This window comes from Papio anubis, chromosome 9, assembly GCF_008728515.1.
Source record: "Papio anubis isolate 15944 chromosome 9, Panubis1.0, whole genome shotgun sequence".
Taxonomy (NCBI): domain Eukaryota; kingdom Metazoa; phylum Chordata; class Mammalia; order Primates; family Cercopithecidae; genus Papio; species Papio anubis.
Genome location: NC_044984.1, coordinates 9,937,286 through 9,956,217, shown reverse-complemented (window position 1 = coordinate 9,956,217; position 18,932 = coordinate 9,937,286). Strand labels below are relative to the sequence as shown.

General features: G+C 39.5%; 1 protein-coding gene across 18 annotated transcripts in view; it reads left to right on the top strand.

The window, feature by feature from the left end:
* RIMKLB (ribosomal modification protein rimK like family member B) overlaps positions 1-13,496 on the top strand; it is a 92,730-nt gene extending 79,234 nt beyond the window's left edge. For 3 of the 18 annotated variants that reach the window (XM_031650275.1, XM_031650274.1, XM_031650279.1), the window contains 4 exons: positions 2,803-2,948; positions 7,117-7,329; positions 10,099-10,263; positions 13,313-13,496. In XM_031650275.1, coding sequence (XP_031506135.1) covers positions 2,803-2,948; positions 7,117-7,197 — 227 coding nt within the window. In that variant the 3' untranslated portion in view covers positions 7,198-7,329; positions 10,099-10,263; positions 13,313-13,496. Of the gene's footprint in view, positions 1-2,802; positions 3,465-6,293; positions 10,264-13,312 lie in introns of those variants that run through there. The other 15 variants (XM_031650281.1, XM_031650280.1, XM_031650278.1 and 12 more) reach the window with 14 other exon arrangements.
* Positions 13,497-18,932: the final 5,436 nt, after the last annotated feature.

Sequence of the window (18,932 nt, the reverse complement as noted above, 5' to 3'; positions counted from 1 at the left end):
CTCTGTTGCCATTTACTAGTATGTTAGTATCATTTCTTGATTATTTTTCCTGGTGGGCTATCAAAGTCATAGATACCCTCACATATTCTGTTAATACAAAAAATACACTCGAAGTGCTTTTTCTATTCTCTCATTCAGCAACAATTCACACAGAACACTTATTTGACCACATGTGAGGGATTTCTCTTATCTATTTGGAGATACCATCAGATCTGACAGGTCGAGGGCTCAGTCACCAAGAGTCACCAAGACTATCCCCCACTCCCCACCTCACCCCCTTCAGACACCAGTTGCAAGTCCAGACCTACAGAACTTCTGACCAGGGCTTCAAGTTGGGGTTCCCGTGACTTTCTGCTTAGGTTTGATTAATTTGCTACAGCAGCTCACAGAACTGAAGGAACATTTACGTTGTGTTTACCTATATATCATAAAGGATATTTCAAAGGATACAGGTGAAGAGATGCATAGGGCAAGGTATGGGAGAAAGGATATGAAGCTTCCATGCCCTCCCAGGGCGTGCCACCCTTCAGGAACCTCTGTGTTCAGCTATCCAGAAGCTTTCTGAACCTTGCCCTTTTTGATATCCAATTGGATAGACATAATTGATAGCCATGTAAAAATGTAATTGAACCAAAAGGGTATGATCTAACACTAGTAGACTGAGTAGGGAAACCCAGCAAGGCTTGTCTGTTCAGATTCTTCTTGGCCTCTTTGTGCCACATTCCTTCCTCCAGGGTATGGAGCAGGCCTGGAATGAAGTCTTATGACCAACAATCAGAAAGGCTGTGAAAGATTAGAGTCCTGCTGTGGGGTAGGTGAAAGGAGGACAGGGAAAGGTTAGATTCTATTTTCTAAGGCCTACAGTGCCCCAACATTATAACAGAAGACTATAACAAGGGCTGTTGGAGTTATGCCAGGAACCGTGGACAAAAAGCAATATATAATTTAGATCAGAATATCACACGTCTTTCTTTCTCCCTGAAAGAATAATACTTTGTCTGAGATATAATTCTTTATATATAATTCTTACATTATATAATATAATGTAAGAGTCTAGCTTCATTTCTACCGCCTTTAAGATTTTATTGTTGCAGTTTAATGTCCAAATCTACTCTAATTTTTTTCCTTTGTGGGTACTTTATTCTTTGTAAATATTTTTAGTAGTGCTCAAATTTTATTGGGATTTTGTAGATATAGTTGTGTCTTTTCTTATCAGTTTAACCTGGATTTTAACTGTTTTAGTCAGCAGACTAAATTTATTCCTTATACAGTTTTCTGGGAAATTTCTTCGTTAATTATTGCCTCTCCTCCATCTGTTTCTGTCCTGAGGAGTATTTTTCTGATTTAGTTCTCCGGTTTTCTTTTTTCTTTTTTCTTTTTTTTTTTGAGATGGAGTCTCATTCTGTCGCCCAGGCTTGAGTGCAGTGGCACAATCTTGGCTCACAGCAACTTCTGCCTCCCAGGTTCAAGCGATTCTTGCACCTCAGCTTCCTGAGTAGCTGGGACTACAGGCACGTGCCACCACACCTGGCTAATTTTTGTATTTTTAGTAGAGATGAGGTTTCACCACGTTGGCCAGGCTGGTCTTGAACTCCTGACCTCAAGTGATCCATCTCAGCCTCCCAAAGTGTTGGGATTACAGGTGTGAGCCATCACAGCTGGCCCAAATCTTTTATCTTTTATGATTTCACCTCACATTTTTAGCTATGCTTTGCATATTCCTTGATTTTCTAAGTCAACTCTCAAAAGCAACTGTACTCTCTTTGAGTTTCTCTATTGGATTTTTTAGTTGAGTAATCGTGTTTTTGTTTTAACTTGAGAAAGTCTTTTTGTGCTGAACTTGAATCTCCTTAAAGAGCTCTTATTTCTTTCATTAAAGTCATAGATGGATTATTATTGTTTTGTTCTTACATCAGGGCTCACTCAGCTTGGGTTATTTGTAGTATTCTACATGGCCTCAGTCTTACAAGTGCTGTGAAGCAGAATCATCTAAGTCATGGGGCATGCTTCTACGGAAGTACCTAAAAGAACTCTTTTGTTTCCTTGGCTCCTTTATTCCTACAGCCTCAGTGGTAGGGAGGATCCACCTCACCTGTCTAGCTACTTCTGGCCTTACTGGGGTCAAACACTACAGGCAAACTCACATAATGTTGTCATCCTCACTCCTACGGATACACAGAGCTCTCGGAGCCTAGCTCTTCTTAAAGTTCTTTGCTTTCCTGTCCTTAATTCAGAGCTTTGTGAAGCTGATCTCCAAGTGAGAAAATCAAGTTCTACTTCCTTTCTCTTCCTTCTTTTTGTCAAGACCAAAGACTTCACTTAAATCCAGCCAGCTACATTATGACCCAGAAGCTTTTTGGCTTTGAAATGACAGCTAGAGTGAAGTGGGGGCTATAGAGGAAGAGAGCTGTGTTCAGGTCACCACCTTCCCAGATCTTATCCCATCCTCGGTTCTGTTATGCATTTTTATTATTTTTATAAATCGAAAACCAATAATACTTTTGCCATCTGTAACGTCTAATTGTATTCATGCTGAACTTCCTTATACTTGGTTTATGTTATTGCAAGTAAGATAGACTTGGAAAAAATATTGACAACTTATGAAATCATCAATTCCTAGGAGACTGGATAGGGAGAAGATTCCTAATTAAGGAAATCTAGACTTAGAAGTCCTAATTTTACACTAGAATAGCACCTTTATTTTCACTATTAATTTAGAAGAGAGGCTTAGCTTTGGAGGCCAACTTTTTTATTTCAAAAGTTCATGATTTTGTTAATTTCCTGTCTTGTTTCTCTTGCCAGGTGGTGTGGGGATGATGTGCTCATTGAGTGAACAAGGGAAGCAGCTAGCTATCCAGGTGTCTAATATTCTGGGGATGGATGTATGTGGCATTGACCTGTTGATGAAAGATGACGGCTCCTTCTGCGTCTGTGAGGCCAATGCAAATGTAGGTTTCATCGCCTTTGATAAGGCTTGTAATCTAGATAGCAGCTGGTATCATAGCAGACTATACGCCTCCCTTCACACCACCCTCTGGCCGGCTCACCGGCGTATGTCCCTAACTCTCCGTGGTGTCCACTGCCAGTGAGACTAGTGAGCGGGCTGGGTCCCCAGCCAACACTGCTGTTGACAACATGAGTGCAAGTTCCAGCTCTGTTGACAGCGACCCTGAAAGCACGGAGCGAGAGCTGCTCACCAAGCTCCCAGGGGGCCTGTTCAACATGAACCAGCTGCTAGCCAATGAAATCAAACTACTGGTGGACTGACTCCACTGGTAATTAACCAACAAAACCCTTGTAAAACTTTCTTTCTTTTTTCTTTTCTATTTTTGAAACCAACTTGCAATGCTGTTCATGGAGGATGCTCAGGAAGATGAGAGAAAATTAGTAGGATTAGTTGGAGAGAGTGGGAGATAGATGAGACCTCTGCTCGTAAGATGTTACTTTCATTTACAAATCTACAAATAGAGGCAGAATAGGTGGGGTATAGAAAATGTCGACTCTCATAGTTTGCTTTAAATTAACTAAAAAATTTGTATACTCATAGGCCATGAGGAACAAATACTTTTTTTTTTCATGGTCCCTTGCTTTTGTTTTTGTACAAAAATAAAATAAATAACAGTTTTGCTACAAATATCCGAGTAGCATAACTTCACATTGTGTTGGAAGATTTGTCATTGAGGAAAACATCTGCTTAAATTACAGGAATTTTTGTATTATACAGCTCTGAAAATTCTGCCATTCCTTATTAACTAGCAGCTTTGGTTTGTAGTTTATAGTCTCGAGGGGCTCTTTACTGGGATTTCTTATTTTTGTTTTTTGTTTTTTTCCCCTTAATTTGGTGGGAGGGTCAAAGTGACTATAACCCAATAAAGACTTCTTAATGACAAAATTGGCATGTTTGCATGATGAAATGGAAATGAACAGTATTGCAATGTCCGGTATACAAAATAACATTTATTCGATGTAGATAAAATTACACTACTTTAAAATATGTGCATTGACTTGTATTTGTTAGTGTTTTAGTCTTTTTTGAAAGATGTGCTCTGTTAATGTTGCTTTTTTTTTTTTTTTAAATACATGCTAGTCTAACATTTCCTGCTCTATGCCTGCATCTTTAACAATGGCCAAAGTGAAGAAAATGCTACCTTTTTTGTTAACAAGACACTGACTTGAAACGTGTACATTTAAAGCCTTTTATTTTTTCCCTTTTTCTTTTGGTGGTTGGGCATTTAAATAAGGACAAGGAAAAATATTTTTGGGGGCAAATCAAGAGCCTATGAGTTCTAAGTATACAGCTGAAGTGATTTCGAATGCCAGCGTTATATATTTGCATTTTTCACATTTTACAAGGGAGTATATATGTATGTGTGTGCACGCATGCATGTGTATGTGTTTTGCTTTTTGTTTACATCAGCTAATCAAAAAGGATAATTTAGAAAATGGAGCATGATGGGAAACAGAGTTTATGACTTTAAAAAACAAATGAGTTGTTTTCATAAGTAGACTCCACTGGGGTAGAGGTATTCACCTTAAAACATAGGGTGAATAGATGCTTTTTTAGGCCTTTTCGTGTATATGTACGTTGTTTGTTTTTTTCCTTTTGTTTCTAGCCTGTTCAGTGTACAGTTTATTCAAGGCTACATGCTTTTCCTTAATGCTTCTGGCTATGCATTTTCTCTTTTTACATACAGGATTGGGATTGGGGGTGGGTTGGATGTTTTTGTTTGGGAACTTACTTAGTAGTATTGAGTCTCTTATAGCCCTACTCTTAAGCCTTCAATACTGTCCACTCTTTATATTCCTTTACTTTCAGAATTTATAAAAGCCCCCAAACTGCATATAATATGAGCCTTTAAAACATGGGTAAAACTAATCCCATTGATGGGTTTGGATGGTATGTTAAGAAATGGAGATGCTGCAGAGCCCAACGTAATTTTTTAAACAGCAAGTTTTCCATCTCCCTACAAATCCTCTGAAGCTTTTACCCAAGCCTTTCTTGCCTCTCCAGTGCTATTTTCCTTCAGATGGACCTTAAACATAATTTCTTGGACACTACTAGAGAGACTTCGAGGCAATAATAAAATATCAGTATTAACCAGCTATAACAGAGGTTTGCTCATGCTTACTTGTACAGTTTTTCCCCCATTTTAAAAAGGAATGTAATAAAATTTGTTTTTTCCGTAGAATTAAATAATATTAAAATTGAGTGAAAGGTTGATTGTTGATGAATAGAATAGTACCTCTCATCTGTGCAGTGTCTCATTTCACCTCAGAGAAAAGGATACATAAGAGGAGTTTGTAATTTATCTTAGGATATTCTAATTGCATTTAAAAGAACTTATCTTGCACAGGGTAATTGGGGGACTCACATACATATATTAGTACCTCTGACTCATTAACAGAAAGAAATACTTGATACTTCTTTTGCTGAATGACCATACTGTGGAGGATGCATACTATTTGGTATAGAGAAATAAATGAGGAAGAAAGAACTGCTTAATTAAATTATCATTCATATGTTCATGTAGAGACCATCTGGTTGCCATGTGTATTATGACAATACACTTTGAATAGTTACATATCACAAGTATATAGATGAATACATTTAAAACAACCTCTTTATTCAATGAAAAGGTCATGTTTGTGTTGGTGGGGTAAGGCATCAGGAAAAATGTAGTTAGTCTTTTAACCTACATCAAATTAACCAACTATATTATAGGAAATATGTGAAATTAGTTCATTAGCTTTATTCACTGTTATGCATTCACATGATATTAAAACATACACTCACATGTTAGAATGAAAAGAGCAGTAGTTATCTTAGATTTTAAAAACATGGATATCTTCTTGAATTCCTTCAAGATTAAGGTAAAGAATAAGAGCAAATCATTCTGGAACTACCCTAAGGAAACAGCAGCAGATATTTAGGTGAAAGTTAAATTTATTTTCATAATTGTTTAATAACTTTTGTATAATCTTCATTGCTATTATGAGAGATAAAATGTGTATATCAAATATGTGTAATGATAAAATCTGAATTATTGTAAATTTTTTGTATATTGTTAAAATTGTAATTCTAAATTGTATTTCAAAAATAATTATTTCTGATATTGTTTTTATGTCACCCATGATGAAAACTGGACTTTATATATCTAAACATATAAGTATGAACTCTTCTATTTAAAATTTTTAATAGTTTTTTTCTTTTTTGGTGCCTATAATTGATTGGTCATTTCTGCTGGCTTTTCTCCAATGAACATTGAAATCTTTCTGTATATGTTATCAATAAGAAAACTACCCTGGAACAGTAGAAAAACCCAACAAGAGACTTGGCATTCATCAAGCACATTATCAGACTTTGAGAAGGTATTGAAGGCATTGACTTTGAAAATCATCTTTTTCTCAAGAAGAAAGCAATGGAGAAGCAAATTTGCTTCATTCAGTGAATCCCCAGTTGGGGTTTGTGGGGCTTAGAGACATTGTGAAATCAAATCTTGTGTTATACTTTTCTCCTGGCTCACTTTTTTTGAGAAGGTTTATGGGCTATTTGGCTGGTGAGACACGATCCCCTCCTAAGAAAATGTAGGTGCTCAGACAGGTAACCACTGCTGCTACTGTTTTTATTTGTTTGTTTGTTTAATTTTATTTAAGATTTGTTTTTGTTGTACTAGGATTTTTAAAAATGTAATATATTGCAGGATTTATAACCAGGTTCACTGACTGCTTGCTTGCTTTCTTTTTTTTTTTTTTTTTTTTTTTTTTCTTTTCTTAAAAAAAGAAAACAAAGTTTCATTTAAAATACATTTAGGCACCTTTGGAGCTTGGATTTTGGAATGTTTCAGTAGTGGACAGAAATCTGCTGTTGGAATCTTCTAGTCTTCCAGGTTTAATTTGAAATGTTTTTAGTTTTGTTTTGGATTTTTGTGTGGTATTTTATTTCCTTTATACCAATGCCATTTTGCCATGCTGTTTTGGGGTGGCTGCCTAACTCTAGTGAAAATTCTTTCTGTATTAACGAAAGTTTGGCCTTTGAAAATCCTTAATGTTTTGCGTTTTTTACATTGTTTTTAAAGAAATATTCTAACTGCTTGCACTGTTACTGTTCTTTACCAGCCTTTTCAGGAGCCAAAAAAACAAATACAAACAAACAAAAAAATACCCAGAGAAAAAACTTTCCTTCTTCCCCCTTCCTGATGATGAGTGAGAAGTATTGAGAACTTTCGGGGTCAGTGCCCTTCTAAACTCCCCTTCCCCCAATAATGCAGCTGTGTAATGAATGGTAAATGCACCGGTTTGGATTCAGGCACAACCCCAGTCTGCCTGCAGGTAATTTGACTCTTTCTCCTTTCTTTCCATCACTAGGCTAACTTTTCTTTTTTAAAAACTTCTTCCTTTATGTACTTCAAAAAAGTAACCATGGGTTTGTCATAATTCTCACTTAAAAATAATGCATAAACATATCTAGCAAGTAATATGATTAAAGAAGAGCTTTTGGGGATAAAGTTTGACTTGGTTATGATATACCCAAGACTTTCTTGGGAATTTTATCCATTTAGATGACTCCATTTCTTGCATATATGTCTATAATTAAGTATTTCAGAGTGTGACTTTTTTGGCTTTGTTTTTGTTTTGGGTTTGTTTGTTTCTTCCATTGTGCTACTCTGGCTTAAGCTTTTTCAGGGGTTGGTGTTCCGAATACACAGTGAGCTCACAGTATAAAGACATCAATTAGGAGTTGACAGGTATGGAAAACTAGAGTTTTGAAAGGTAAAATTAGGTTCTAGGTTATATATATGGTAAAAACTCAACATAGCATTCATTTTACCTTAGTGCTTCTCTTTCTGTGACATTATGAAAGTGAAAGGGAATAATAAGACAAAGATAATACAAAAAAATTTAGTTCTTTTAGGAGCAATATGATTTCAGAACTAATCATTTTGGCATTTCTAAGATACTAGTTCTAACAAGGAGATGTGAGCAGTTTGAGATGATCAGAAAATCATGGTTTAAACCTTCAAAAATTACAGGTTTGGACAGATAGGAGGACATTTCTGAAGCACAACATGGCTAAGCACGTTAACCAAGAACATAAAATGTCAGGGATAGGACTACACCTTGTCCATTTGAATAGCCTTTCTGTTAAGTAGTAAATTAAACTATCCTCTCCTCTGTCTTTACCCCAGTCTACCTACCCTTTCTTCCTTTCTCCTATACTTCCTAGAGTTTTAGCTCTGAACTTTTATTATTTTGGATATTATCATCTTTCTAATAGGTAGAATTTTAGTGAAAGTAATCAGGGCCTTTTCAAGATACACTTCTGAATAATTTCATCCTGTGGCTTTAGACATACTATCCAAAGAGGCTATACATCCAGCAAGTCACTGGTTAGTGAATAGGAAGTCTTGGCTTGTAATGCTATTTCTTGTAGCTAAAGGAAGACATGTGATAAGTGATTAAGCTGTTCTGTGCTTCAGTTGACTCTTATAAGGACGGTCATTCCCTTTAAGCATCTTAAGACAAAAATATTTATCTGTTTAATTGGAATTTACTAACAGAGGGATCCCAGCTGCACTCATGCAAGAATGTGACATATACCAAAAAAAAAAAAAAAAAAGCTCATTCAGGAGAGCCTTGTTCTCTTGCTGATAAGAATGGCTAACATTAGTAACATTAGAGCATACAGACTATGTGATTGTATTAGGCATGGAGAGTTAAACAACCTCCGGTCAGCTGCCTGTTTGAATACCACTGACTTGCTAAGAATGATTTCGCTTTTAGATTTTACCATATTCAAACTTACTAGGTGAGCCTTATATAGCATATATACCTGGGTGCTATTGTGGGGTTTGGGAACATGAGGGGTGGGGTGAACTGTTGTTGTTTTAGGTTTCAGTCAGACAGACATCCCTGTGCCTCAGTTCCCAGAAGCACAGCAGGCCTCTAGGAGCATCCGTGGGAACGGCGCAGTCCTGACATCACCAACTCTCCTGCTCAGGCTCATCCCATATACAGAGGTCAAAGGGTGGGGTTTGAGATTGGGGGAAGGAATGAGAAAGTAGAAGCAATGTCACTTCAGTGCCAGTGTTGACTAGTCTTTGGTGCTTATGTCAGTGTTTGTTTTATTTCCTGATTTTTTAAAGTTGGCAAAACTGCATATTTTTATCTCGATGAAGGCAGTGGGAGGGTGGAACAGAAACAAGCCATTACTGCTATTTCTAGTTCATTACTAGAGACTGTCCCTTAATAGCTAATGTAGAATAAATTTGAAACATAGACCTAGATGACAAAAAGAATGGGAATAGAAATGAATCTCAGGATTTGAACAAACAGAAGATGTTTATGCTGTGTTAATCCCCAGTTCTACAACTGCTATTACATTTGTCATTCTGTCTTCCCTTTTCCCCTAATTCTTTTATGTACGTATACAGTTTGAGGAAATGTGCATTTATGGTCAGTCCTTTTTAAAAGACTTAATGACTTTATTACTCTTTTGCAAAAAAATATACCCACTGCTTATATGGGCATACAAATGCTACCCTATTTTAAATGTAGGTGGCGTATGTGTTCGTGTTTTAATGTATTCAGAGCCATTGGGCAATAAGCAGTCCAGAACATTGAAAACTCAAGCAGGTAAAGCACCTAACACCCTTAGTTTCTAGAATTACTTTGAAAAACTTTTATATTGCTGCATCTTCCACAGTTCTTTGGGTAGTCTCTGAACTTAAAATTTGTAGGAATTGTAGACTACCTACTTAAAATTTTAAGTTATGGTATTTGTTCATAGATTGTAGGGGTAGGTAAAGAAGGAAACAGATAAGAAAATGGCTTCTTGAGGTGGCAGCTGCTGAGTGGCTAAATCTTTCCACTTTCTTTCTACTTTTTTTGTAAATTTTCCCAGCTTAGCATGAACATTGATCGTACAGTGTTTTATTTTCTGTGATTGGGATTTTTGTTTTTTATTTTTGAAGCGAAGGTCTTAGAGAAACATTAAAAAGTTGGTGTATATGCAAACTATGAAATGTTAAACAAAGGGATTTTTTTCTATTTAATCTGAATGGTAAGCAAGAACTTTTTCTATATACCCTTCTGCTGCAGCAGAGAACTAAACTGGTAGGTGGCAGCAGAGGAAGGAATTCTTCAGATTGATGGCTACTGACTTAAAGCCTGCATAGGAGAAGAGAGAGAGCATGACATACCAAGTGAAGCAAGGGGGACAAAAATGGAAACAGGACTAAGATTCCTGCATTTTGACTCTAAATGGTAAGTTATCTTTAACTAAGAATGTGTTTTTAGTCTGATAGCCATGTTATATAAATTACATGATTTGGTACTGTGGCATGTAATCATAAATGCCTGTAGGTCCTTGCCTTACATTGAATTTGACCTCACTGGTATACTGTCATTCTTTACTTTGAATAATAACTAATAGTATGTAAAATTAGGATTTTCTTCTCAGTATGTTGGTATATGTGACCTTTATGGAAAAATTATGCTGACAGTAAATCTGAATTTTTTTAATTTGCAAGATAAATAAAATATGCATTGTTAATCATTTTATACAAATAAAAGGTTCTGGCCACGCACCATGGCTCACGCCTGTAATCCTAACACTTTGGGAGACTGAGGTGAGTGGATCATCTGAGGTCAGGAGTTCAAAACTAGCCTGGCCAACATGGAGAAACCCCATATCTACTAAAAAATACAAAAATTAGCTGGGCGTGGTGGCAGGCACCTGTAATTCCAGCTACTCAGGAGGCTGAGGTAGAAGAATAGCTTGAAACCCAGGAAGCAGAGGTTGCAGTGAGCGGAGATCACATCACTGCACTCCAGCCTGGGTGACAAGAACAAAACTCCATCTCAAAAGAAATAAATAATAAATAAAAGATTCTTCCCTTTTTAGTGGGAGCTTTGGGAAATAACAAAAGAGTATAATTGGAAAAAAATTACTGGGGGTGGAGTGATCTCTTCCAACTGGCTGTCTCTAGGTCAAGACCTAGAGATTTCTTTGTCACTGTGCCATGTTCCACCCTGCCATCAGTTCCACCCTGCCTGTTCGCCTTTCTCTCTTGCTTATCTGGCTTTTCCCCTGTTCCTCTCTCTCTCCCTGTCTTTGTGCCTCTCCCTTACCAAGTCTGTTTGTAAGCTGCTTTCTCTCACATTCAGTCCTGAATTTTAATTATCCGATGTTGCCATTTTCCATCTCTGCCTGCCTGTTTTTCCTAAGAGAGTGTATATGTCTGTCTTTCTCTTCCTCCCTCACTCCCTACTTTTCATTTGCATTCTTCATTAGAATTTGACTAGACTGAATAGAAATTAAGTGATACTTTGAAGTTCTCTAGAATTAAAGAATGTAAATTTCAATTAAATTTATAATAAGATGCAAACCTGTTTATTCACCCAACTACTTATTTATTTTAACTATAGTATCTGTTGTTTCTGGCAAGATCAGTTGGACAGAAATGAAAGGCATATGGTTCTTATCTTATTTCAGCTTTTTTTTTTTCTTTTTTCCTTGAGACGGGGTCTCACTCTTTTTTTTTTTTTTTTTTTTTGAGACAGAGTCTCGCTCTGTTGCCCAGGCTGGAGTGCAGTGGCCGGATCTCAGCTCATTGCAAGCTCTGCCTCCTGGGTTTATGCCATTCTCCTGCCTCAGCCTCCCGAGTAGCTGGGACTACAGGCGCCCGCCACCTTGCCCGGCTAGTTTTTTGTATTTTTTTAGTAGAGACGGGGTTTCACCATGTTAGCCAGGATGGTCTCGATCCCCTGACCTCGTGATCCGCCCGTCTCGGCCTCCCAAAGTACTGGGATTATAGGCTTGAGCCACCGCCCCCAGCCTGAGACGGGGTCTCACTCTTTCTCCACTGTACTCGAGCCTAGGTGACAGAACAGTAATTTTGATTACTATATAAAAATGTTAATGCTGTAGAACTGAAAGAAAGTGATAAACTTGAGTTTTAATCTGAATCAAAAATTGTTTTTTTTCTGTAATTTATTGTAAAGTTAACCTGGAACACGAGAGAGCATTTAACTTGAATTTTGTTTGTCTAGGCATATCGGCGCAATAATTTTGTTTTATTTTGTGTATGCTACAAGGAATTTTCATTAGATTTTTTCTCTTGGTACAATTTTTCTGACTAAAATGAAGCATAATTGTCTGTATTACAGGATTGCTAAGGAGTAATAGTATGGATCATCTTCGTGATTTTTTATATGTATAGTATATAATTATAAAAATATATAATTGTAAAATATATATTATGTAATTATAAAAAATATTTTTTTTGAGACAGTCTTGCTCTGTCACCCAGGCTGGAGTGCAGTGGCGCGATTTTGGCTAACTGCAACCTCCGCCTCCTGGGTTCAAGCGATTCTCCTGCATAAGCCTCCTGAATAGCTGGGATTACAGGCGCACGCCATCACGCCTGGTTAGTTTTTGTATTTTTACTACAGACGGGGTTTCATCATGTTGGTCAGGCTGGTCTCGAACTTCTGACCTCGCGATCCGCCTGCCTCAGCCTCCCAAAGTGCTGGGATTACAGGCATGAGGCACTGCGCCTGGCACAATTATATTTTTAAAGTTACGAATATTCAGTGTCTGAAATTAGGTTGTTTTGTTTTGTTTTTTGTTTTTTGTAAAATATGTTATTTGTATAGTGCAGTTTAAATTAATTCCTGGGAGGCTGAGCACCATGGCTCTTGTCTGTAATCCCAGCATTTTGAGAGGCCAAGATGGGAGGATCACTTGAGGCCAGCCTAGGTAACAAAGCAAGACCCTGTCTCTAGAAAAAACAAAAAAGAAAACTTTGGGAAAATATATTAACTAAATAAGCTGTCTAAAATCACAAAACTTACAGATTGAAAAAGGAAAAACGTTTTGGCTGTTTTGATGTTAGCATCTTAATTAAGCAGAAAATATTATGGACCTATAAATTGAACTTATGACTGTTCACTCACTAGAGAGAACAATTTCCAGGGAGTTAGAATAGTTTTTCCTGAAAGAGTGTCAAATTTGGGAAATAAGATTGTTCTTGTAAAACAGTAATAGGTTTAGCTTTTATTTTTTAATGATAAGAACATTAAATGTCTTCTAAGTCAGAATCAGAGTGTACCTTTTTTAGTTGAGCTCACCAAGACAAAGAATGGTAATAACACAAAGCTGGTTGTGATTTTTGGTAGTCTAATCTATTTAGAATGTTTTATTGTCATGTTAGTTGATTTTCTGTCTTTATTTTCTTTTTATTTTTTCTTATCCTGGTTATAGAGACTTTTAATATCTATTATTTAAATAAGTTGTGTTTTTCCCCCCTAGGTTCTTTTGAAGTAACCAGTGGGGTTACTTTTTTGCTTACCCTCATCAACAGAATGGATGAAGATAGATTTGACTATGTGTTTTTCCAAGTGGAGAATGTGAATGTACAGAACAAGAAAGCAATAACTAACCTGTTTGATGCAGTCTGTTTTCTAAATAAAGACACCATGTACTGGAAATAAAATAGCGTGCAGTATGACTTGTTCTTTATATCAGTTCACTTTGGTTCAGATATCTAGACTTGATTTCTAGCTCCACATGTCATTCCCTTTTTTCTACTCTTCGCCTTTTGCTCTTGAGTCCTTTGGTTCTTAACAGGCTGATTTCTATGATACCTTCTAACATGATTACTCCTTTTGGCACATAGGTGAGCACTATTCAGTGGATTTTCCCCTGTCCTTTTTATCACACTTTTATCTGTCCATGCTAAATAGTTGTTACTGTAAGTTTTTAATCTCTGAAGAAATGCAAACTTTTTAAAAATTTCACCCTGAACATCATAGAGTGTACTTACACCTATGTGGTACAGCCTACTATATACACCTAGGCTATATGGTATAGCCTCTTGCTCGTAAGCTACAAGCCTGTACACCATGTGAATACTGTAGACAATTGCAACGCAATGGCAGCTATTTTTTTTAAATTCAATGGCCGGGCACAGTAGCTCACACCTGCAATCCCAACACTTTGGGAGGCTGAGGTGGGCAGATCACTTGAGGCCAGGAGTTCAAGACCAGCCTGGCCTCCATGGAAACTTTGTCTCTACTAAAAATACAAAAAATTAGCGGGACATGGACCTGTAATTCCAGCTACTTGGGAGGCTGAGGCAGAATCCCTTGAGTCTGGGAGGCAGAGGTTGCAGTGAGCCAAGAACACACCACTGCACTCCAGCCTGGGCGACAGAGTGAGACTCCATCACAAAAAAAAATCAACGAGGTGCTGGGCATGGTGGCCCGTGCCTGTAATCCAGCACTTTGGGAGGCCCAGGTGGGCAAATCACTTGAGGTCAAGAGTTCGAGACCAGCCTGACCAACATGGTGAAACTCTATCTCTACTAAAAATTATATATACAAAAATTAGCCAGGCATGGTGGCGCATAATCCCAGCTACTCAGGAGGCTGAGGCAGGAGAATCGTTTGAAAAACTAGCTGGGCACAGTGCCTCATGCCTGTAATGCCAACACTGGTAGGCTGAGGTGGGCGGCTCACTTGAGCCCAGGAGTTCAAGACCAGCCTGGGCAGCATGGTAAAATCTGGCGTCTACAAAAAATGCAAAACATTAGCCAGCATGGTAGTGCACACTTGTCCCAGCTACTCAGGAGACGGAGGTGACAGGATCACCTGAGCCCAGGAGATCGAGGCTGCAGTGAGCCGTGATCATGCCATTGCACTCCAGCCTGGGTAACAGAGTAAGACCCTGTCTCAAAAAAAAAACTCGATTATTATCATTTAACAAGTTTATTGTTAAAGCATGCATGGTAGTGTCACCTTGGATCCTCCAAAAGGCAGACACCAAGGTGGAGTCACATAAGCTAGAGCTGTATTGAGGGAAATGCCTGTAAGGGATACAAGGAAAAGGGACCAGTAGGCAGGGAAGGCCTTCAGAATGCAATGTGCATATGACAGAAGAGAGAGAAAAGAAAAACCTCAGCTGCTCTGAGAGTCTGCCAGCCTGATGAGAAGTCTCGGAGCAGATGACCTATTAGAGTAGCCTTGGATTGGGCAGAGATGGCCTGACTACCACTCCGGAGCAGCCTGGGGAGAACACATGGGTTTCATGTGAGTGCTGCAACAGATCAGGAGGACTGGCAGCTGGTGGCTGTCAGCCAGATTTGTTACTTGTATCCAGTTTTCTTGAGAACTGAGTGGCACAATTCCACTCCTTAACACTGCACAGATCCACTTTACACCTTTGGGTAGCCCCTCCACAGTTCCATGAGCTTCTGATGTAAACTCCACATTACATCGCATCTTTTCCTGCCGCTGACACCCTCTTATAAAGTTTGTCAGATCATGTGGTCCAATTTGCAGGGCTGCTTGCATCATAGCCTGAATCTTAATTTTCAACAGCCCTTTCTTGCTCTAAGGCCCTACTCAAGCCTACTATTTTTTTCATGTCATTTACTATATGGGTTGGAGTAGTCTTTCTACGTGGAATGTCTTGCTTTCTGAATCTAGAGAACCCCAGAGTTACAGTGCTTGCTTCCGTGTAGCAAGTGATGCAAAACGTAGTAATGTGTCTTTTTACTCTGTAGAGTATTCCAGCATGCCCATGACCCCTGGTCTCCTAGAACCCTTAAAGGAATGGCAGATCCTGGCTGGGCGCAGTGGGTCACGCCTGTAATCCCAGCATTTGGGAGGCCGAGGCGGGTGGATCATGAGGTCAGGAGTTTGAGACCAGCTTGGCCAAGATGGTGAAACCCCGTCTCTACTAAAAATACAAAAATTAGCCAGGTGTGGTGGTGCACACCTGTAATCCCAGCTACTTGGGAGGCTGAGGCAGGAGAATTGCTTGAACCCGGGAGGCGGAGGTTGCAGTGAGCTGAGATTGTGCCATTGCACTCCAACCTGGGCAACAAGAGTGAAACTCCATTAAAAAAAAAAAAAAAGAAAGAAAGGAATGGCAGATCCCCAGATCTATGTAGGGTTTCTCTCTCAACTGGAACACATAGCAAGGCTTCCAGTGTTCTAGCTACCTTACATTCATTTTGCTTATTTAGCATGATGTCATTGATGTAATGTTCTATGGAATGTCCAGATGGCCCACGTATTAGGCCATTCTTGCATTGCTATAAAGAAATACCTGAGACTGGGTAATTTACAAGAGAAGAGATTTAATTGGCTCCTGTTCCTACAGGAAGCACAGCAGCCATCTGCTTCTGGGGAGGCCTCAGGAAGCTTCCATTTCATGGCGGAAGCCAAAGGAGGAGCAGGTGCATCACATGGTGAAAGCAGGAGCATATGGGGGGAGATGCCACACACATTACCGGATCTCGAGAGAACTCACTGCCATGAAGACAGCAGCAAGCTATGCAGGATCCACCCCTATGGTCCAAACACCTCCCACGAGGCCCCACCTTTACAGCCTGAGATTTGGGCAGAGACAAATATGCAAACTATATCATTTCACCCTAGCCCCTCCCAAATCTCATGTCCTCACATTACAAAGTACAATTATGCTTTCCCAACAGTCCCCCCAAAGTCTTAACTCATTCCAGCATTCACTCAAAAGTTCCAAATTTCAAATCCAAATTTTTATGTGCAAATGAGTTCCTTCTACCTATAAACCTGTAAATTCAAAACAAGTTATTTACTTTGAAGATACAATGGGGGTATGGGTATTGGGTAAACATTTTTGTTCCAAATGGGAGAAACAGGCCAAAAGAAGGGTTACGGAGCCCAAGCAAGTTCAAAACCTAGCAGGGCAGTCATTAAATCTTAGACTCCATATTCCATATCCAGGGCACACTGCTGCAAGGGGTGGACTCCCAAGGCCTTGGGCAGCTCCGCCCCTGTGTTTTTGCAGGGTTCACCCCCTCAGGTGCTCTCACAGGTTGTGGAGTGCCTGTGGCCTTTTCAGGCTCAGGGAGCAAGCTGCAGGTGCATCTATCATTCTTGGGTCTGGAGGATGGTGGCCCTCTTCTTACAACTCCACAAGGCAATGCCCCAGAAGGGACTCCATGTGGGGCCCCCAACCCCACATTTCCCCTCTGCACTACCCTAGTAGAGGTTCTCCATGTGGGCTCCACCGCTGCAATAGGTTTCTGCCTGAACATCAGGCTTTTCCATACATCCTCTGAAACCTAGGCAGAGGCTGCCAAGAACTCACCACTCTTGCACTCTTTGTACTGGCAGGCTTAACACCACATGGAAGCCATTTACAACTTGTATTATCCAAAGTGGTCGCTTAAGCTGTACTTGGGCGCCTTTGAACCCTGGCTGGAGCTAGAGCTGCCAAGATGTAGGGAGCAGTGTCCCAAGGCTATGCAGGGCAGTGGAGCTCTGCCCTGCACAGGACAGAAACATGAAATCATTCTTCCCTCCTAGGCCTAGGGCCTGTGATAGGAGGAGCTGCTGCATAGGTCTTTGAAATGTATTCAAGGCCTTTTTTCAGTCTTGATTGTTAGCACTGGCTCCTTTTTAGTTATGTAAATATCTTTAGCAAGTGGTTGCTCCACAGCCTGCTTGGATTCCTCTTTTGAGAAAGCTTTTTCTTTCTTTGCCACATGGGCAGGCTACAAAATTTCCAAACTTTTATGTTCTGCTTCCCTATTAAATATAAGCTCCAACTTTCTTCCTAATTTCCATTTGAGACTCAGCAGCTTGGATCTTGCTGTCCATATCACTATCAGCATTTTGGTCACAGTCATTGAACCAGTCTCTAAGAAGTTTTAAACCTTCCCTCATCTTCCTGTCTTTTTCTGAGCCTTGTAAACTCTTTCAGCCTCTGCCTATTACCCAGTTCCAAAATGACTTCCACATTTTCAGGTATTTTTATAGTAATTCACCCCGTTGCCAATTTTCTCTTAGATTGCTATATAGAAATGGCTGAGACTGGGTAATTTATAAGAAAAGAGGTTTAATTGGCTCACATTTCTACAGGCTGTACAGGAAGCATGGCAGCATCTGCTTCTGGGGAGGCCTCAGGAAACTTCCAATCATGGCAGAAGGCAAAGGGGAAGAAGGCACATCACATGGTGAAAGCAGGAACAAAGTCCGGGGGCAGGTGCCACACACTTTTAAATGACTAGATCTCTAGAGAACTCAAAAGACAGTACCAAGCTATGAGAGATTCGCCCCCATGATCCAACTGGCCAGGCCCCACGTTCAGCACTGGGGATTACAATTCAACATGAGATTTGGGTGGGGACAAATATCCAAACTATAATAGCCTATGATTCACATTTTATCATCAAAGGAGCAAATACTATTCTTGGGACAAAATTAAGTAAATATTGTCTGTCCCACATGGATGTGAACTATTTCTAGTCTTTTTCCTGGTAGAGGTAGGGGAAAAAATGCATTTACTAAATCAGTGGCTGTGTATTATGTACCTCAGACTTAGTATTCCTACTGTGTGCAGTCATTGAGAGTAAATCAGAAAGCGGCCTCAGTGTGAGAACTGAGGTGGATCCAAAAACAGCAGCTGCCTGGGCATGGTGGCTCACACTTGTAATCCTAGCACTTTGAGAGCCCAAGGCAGGCAGATCACTTGAGGTCAGGAGTTCGAAACCAGACTGGCCAACATGGTGAAACCCTGTCTCTACTAAAAATACAAAAAATTAACCATGCATGGCCGGGTGCAGTGGCTCATGCCTGTAATCCCAGCACTTTGGGAGGCCAATGCAGGCCGATCAGCTGAGGTCAGGAGTTCAAGACAAGCCTGGTCAACACAGTGAAACCCTGTCTCTACTAAAAATATAAAAATTAGCTGGGCATGGTGGTTTGCCCCTGTAGTCCCAGCTACTCGGGAGGCTGAGGCAGAAGAATCACTTGAACCTGGGAGATGCAGGTTTTAGTGAGCCAAGATTGTGCCACTGCACTCTAGCTTAGGCTACAGAGCAAGACTCTGTCTCAAAAAAAGAAAAAAAGAAAAAACTTAGCTGGACATGGTGGTTCAC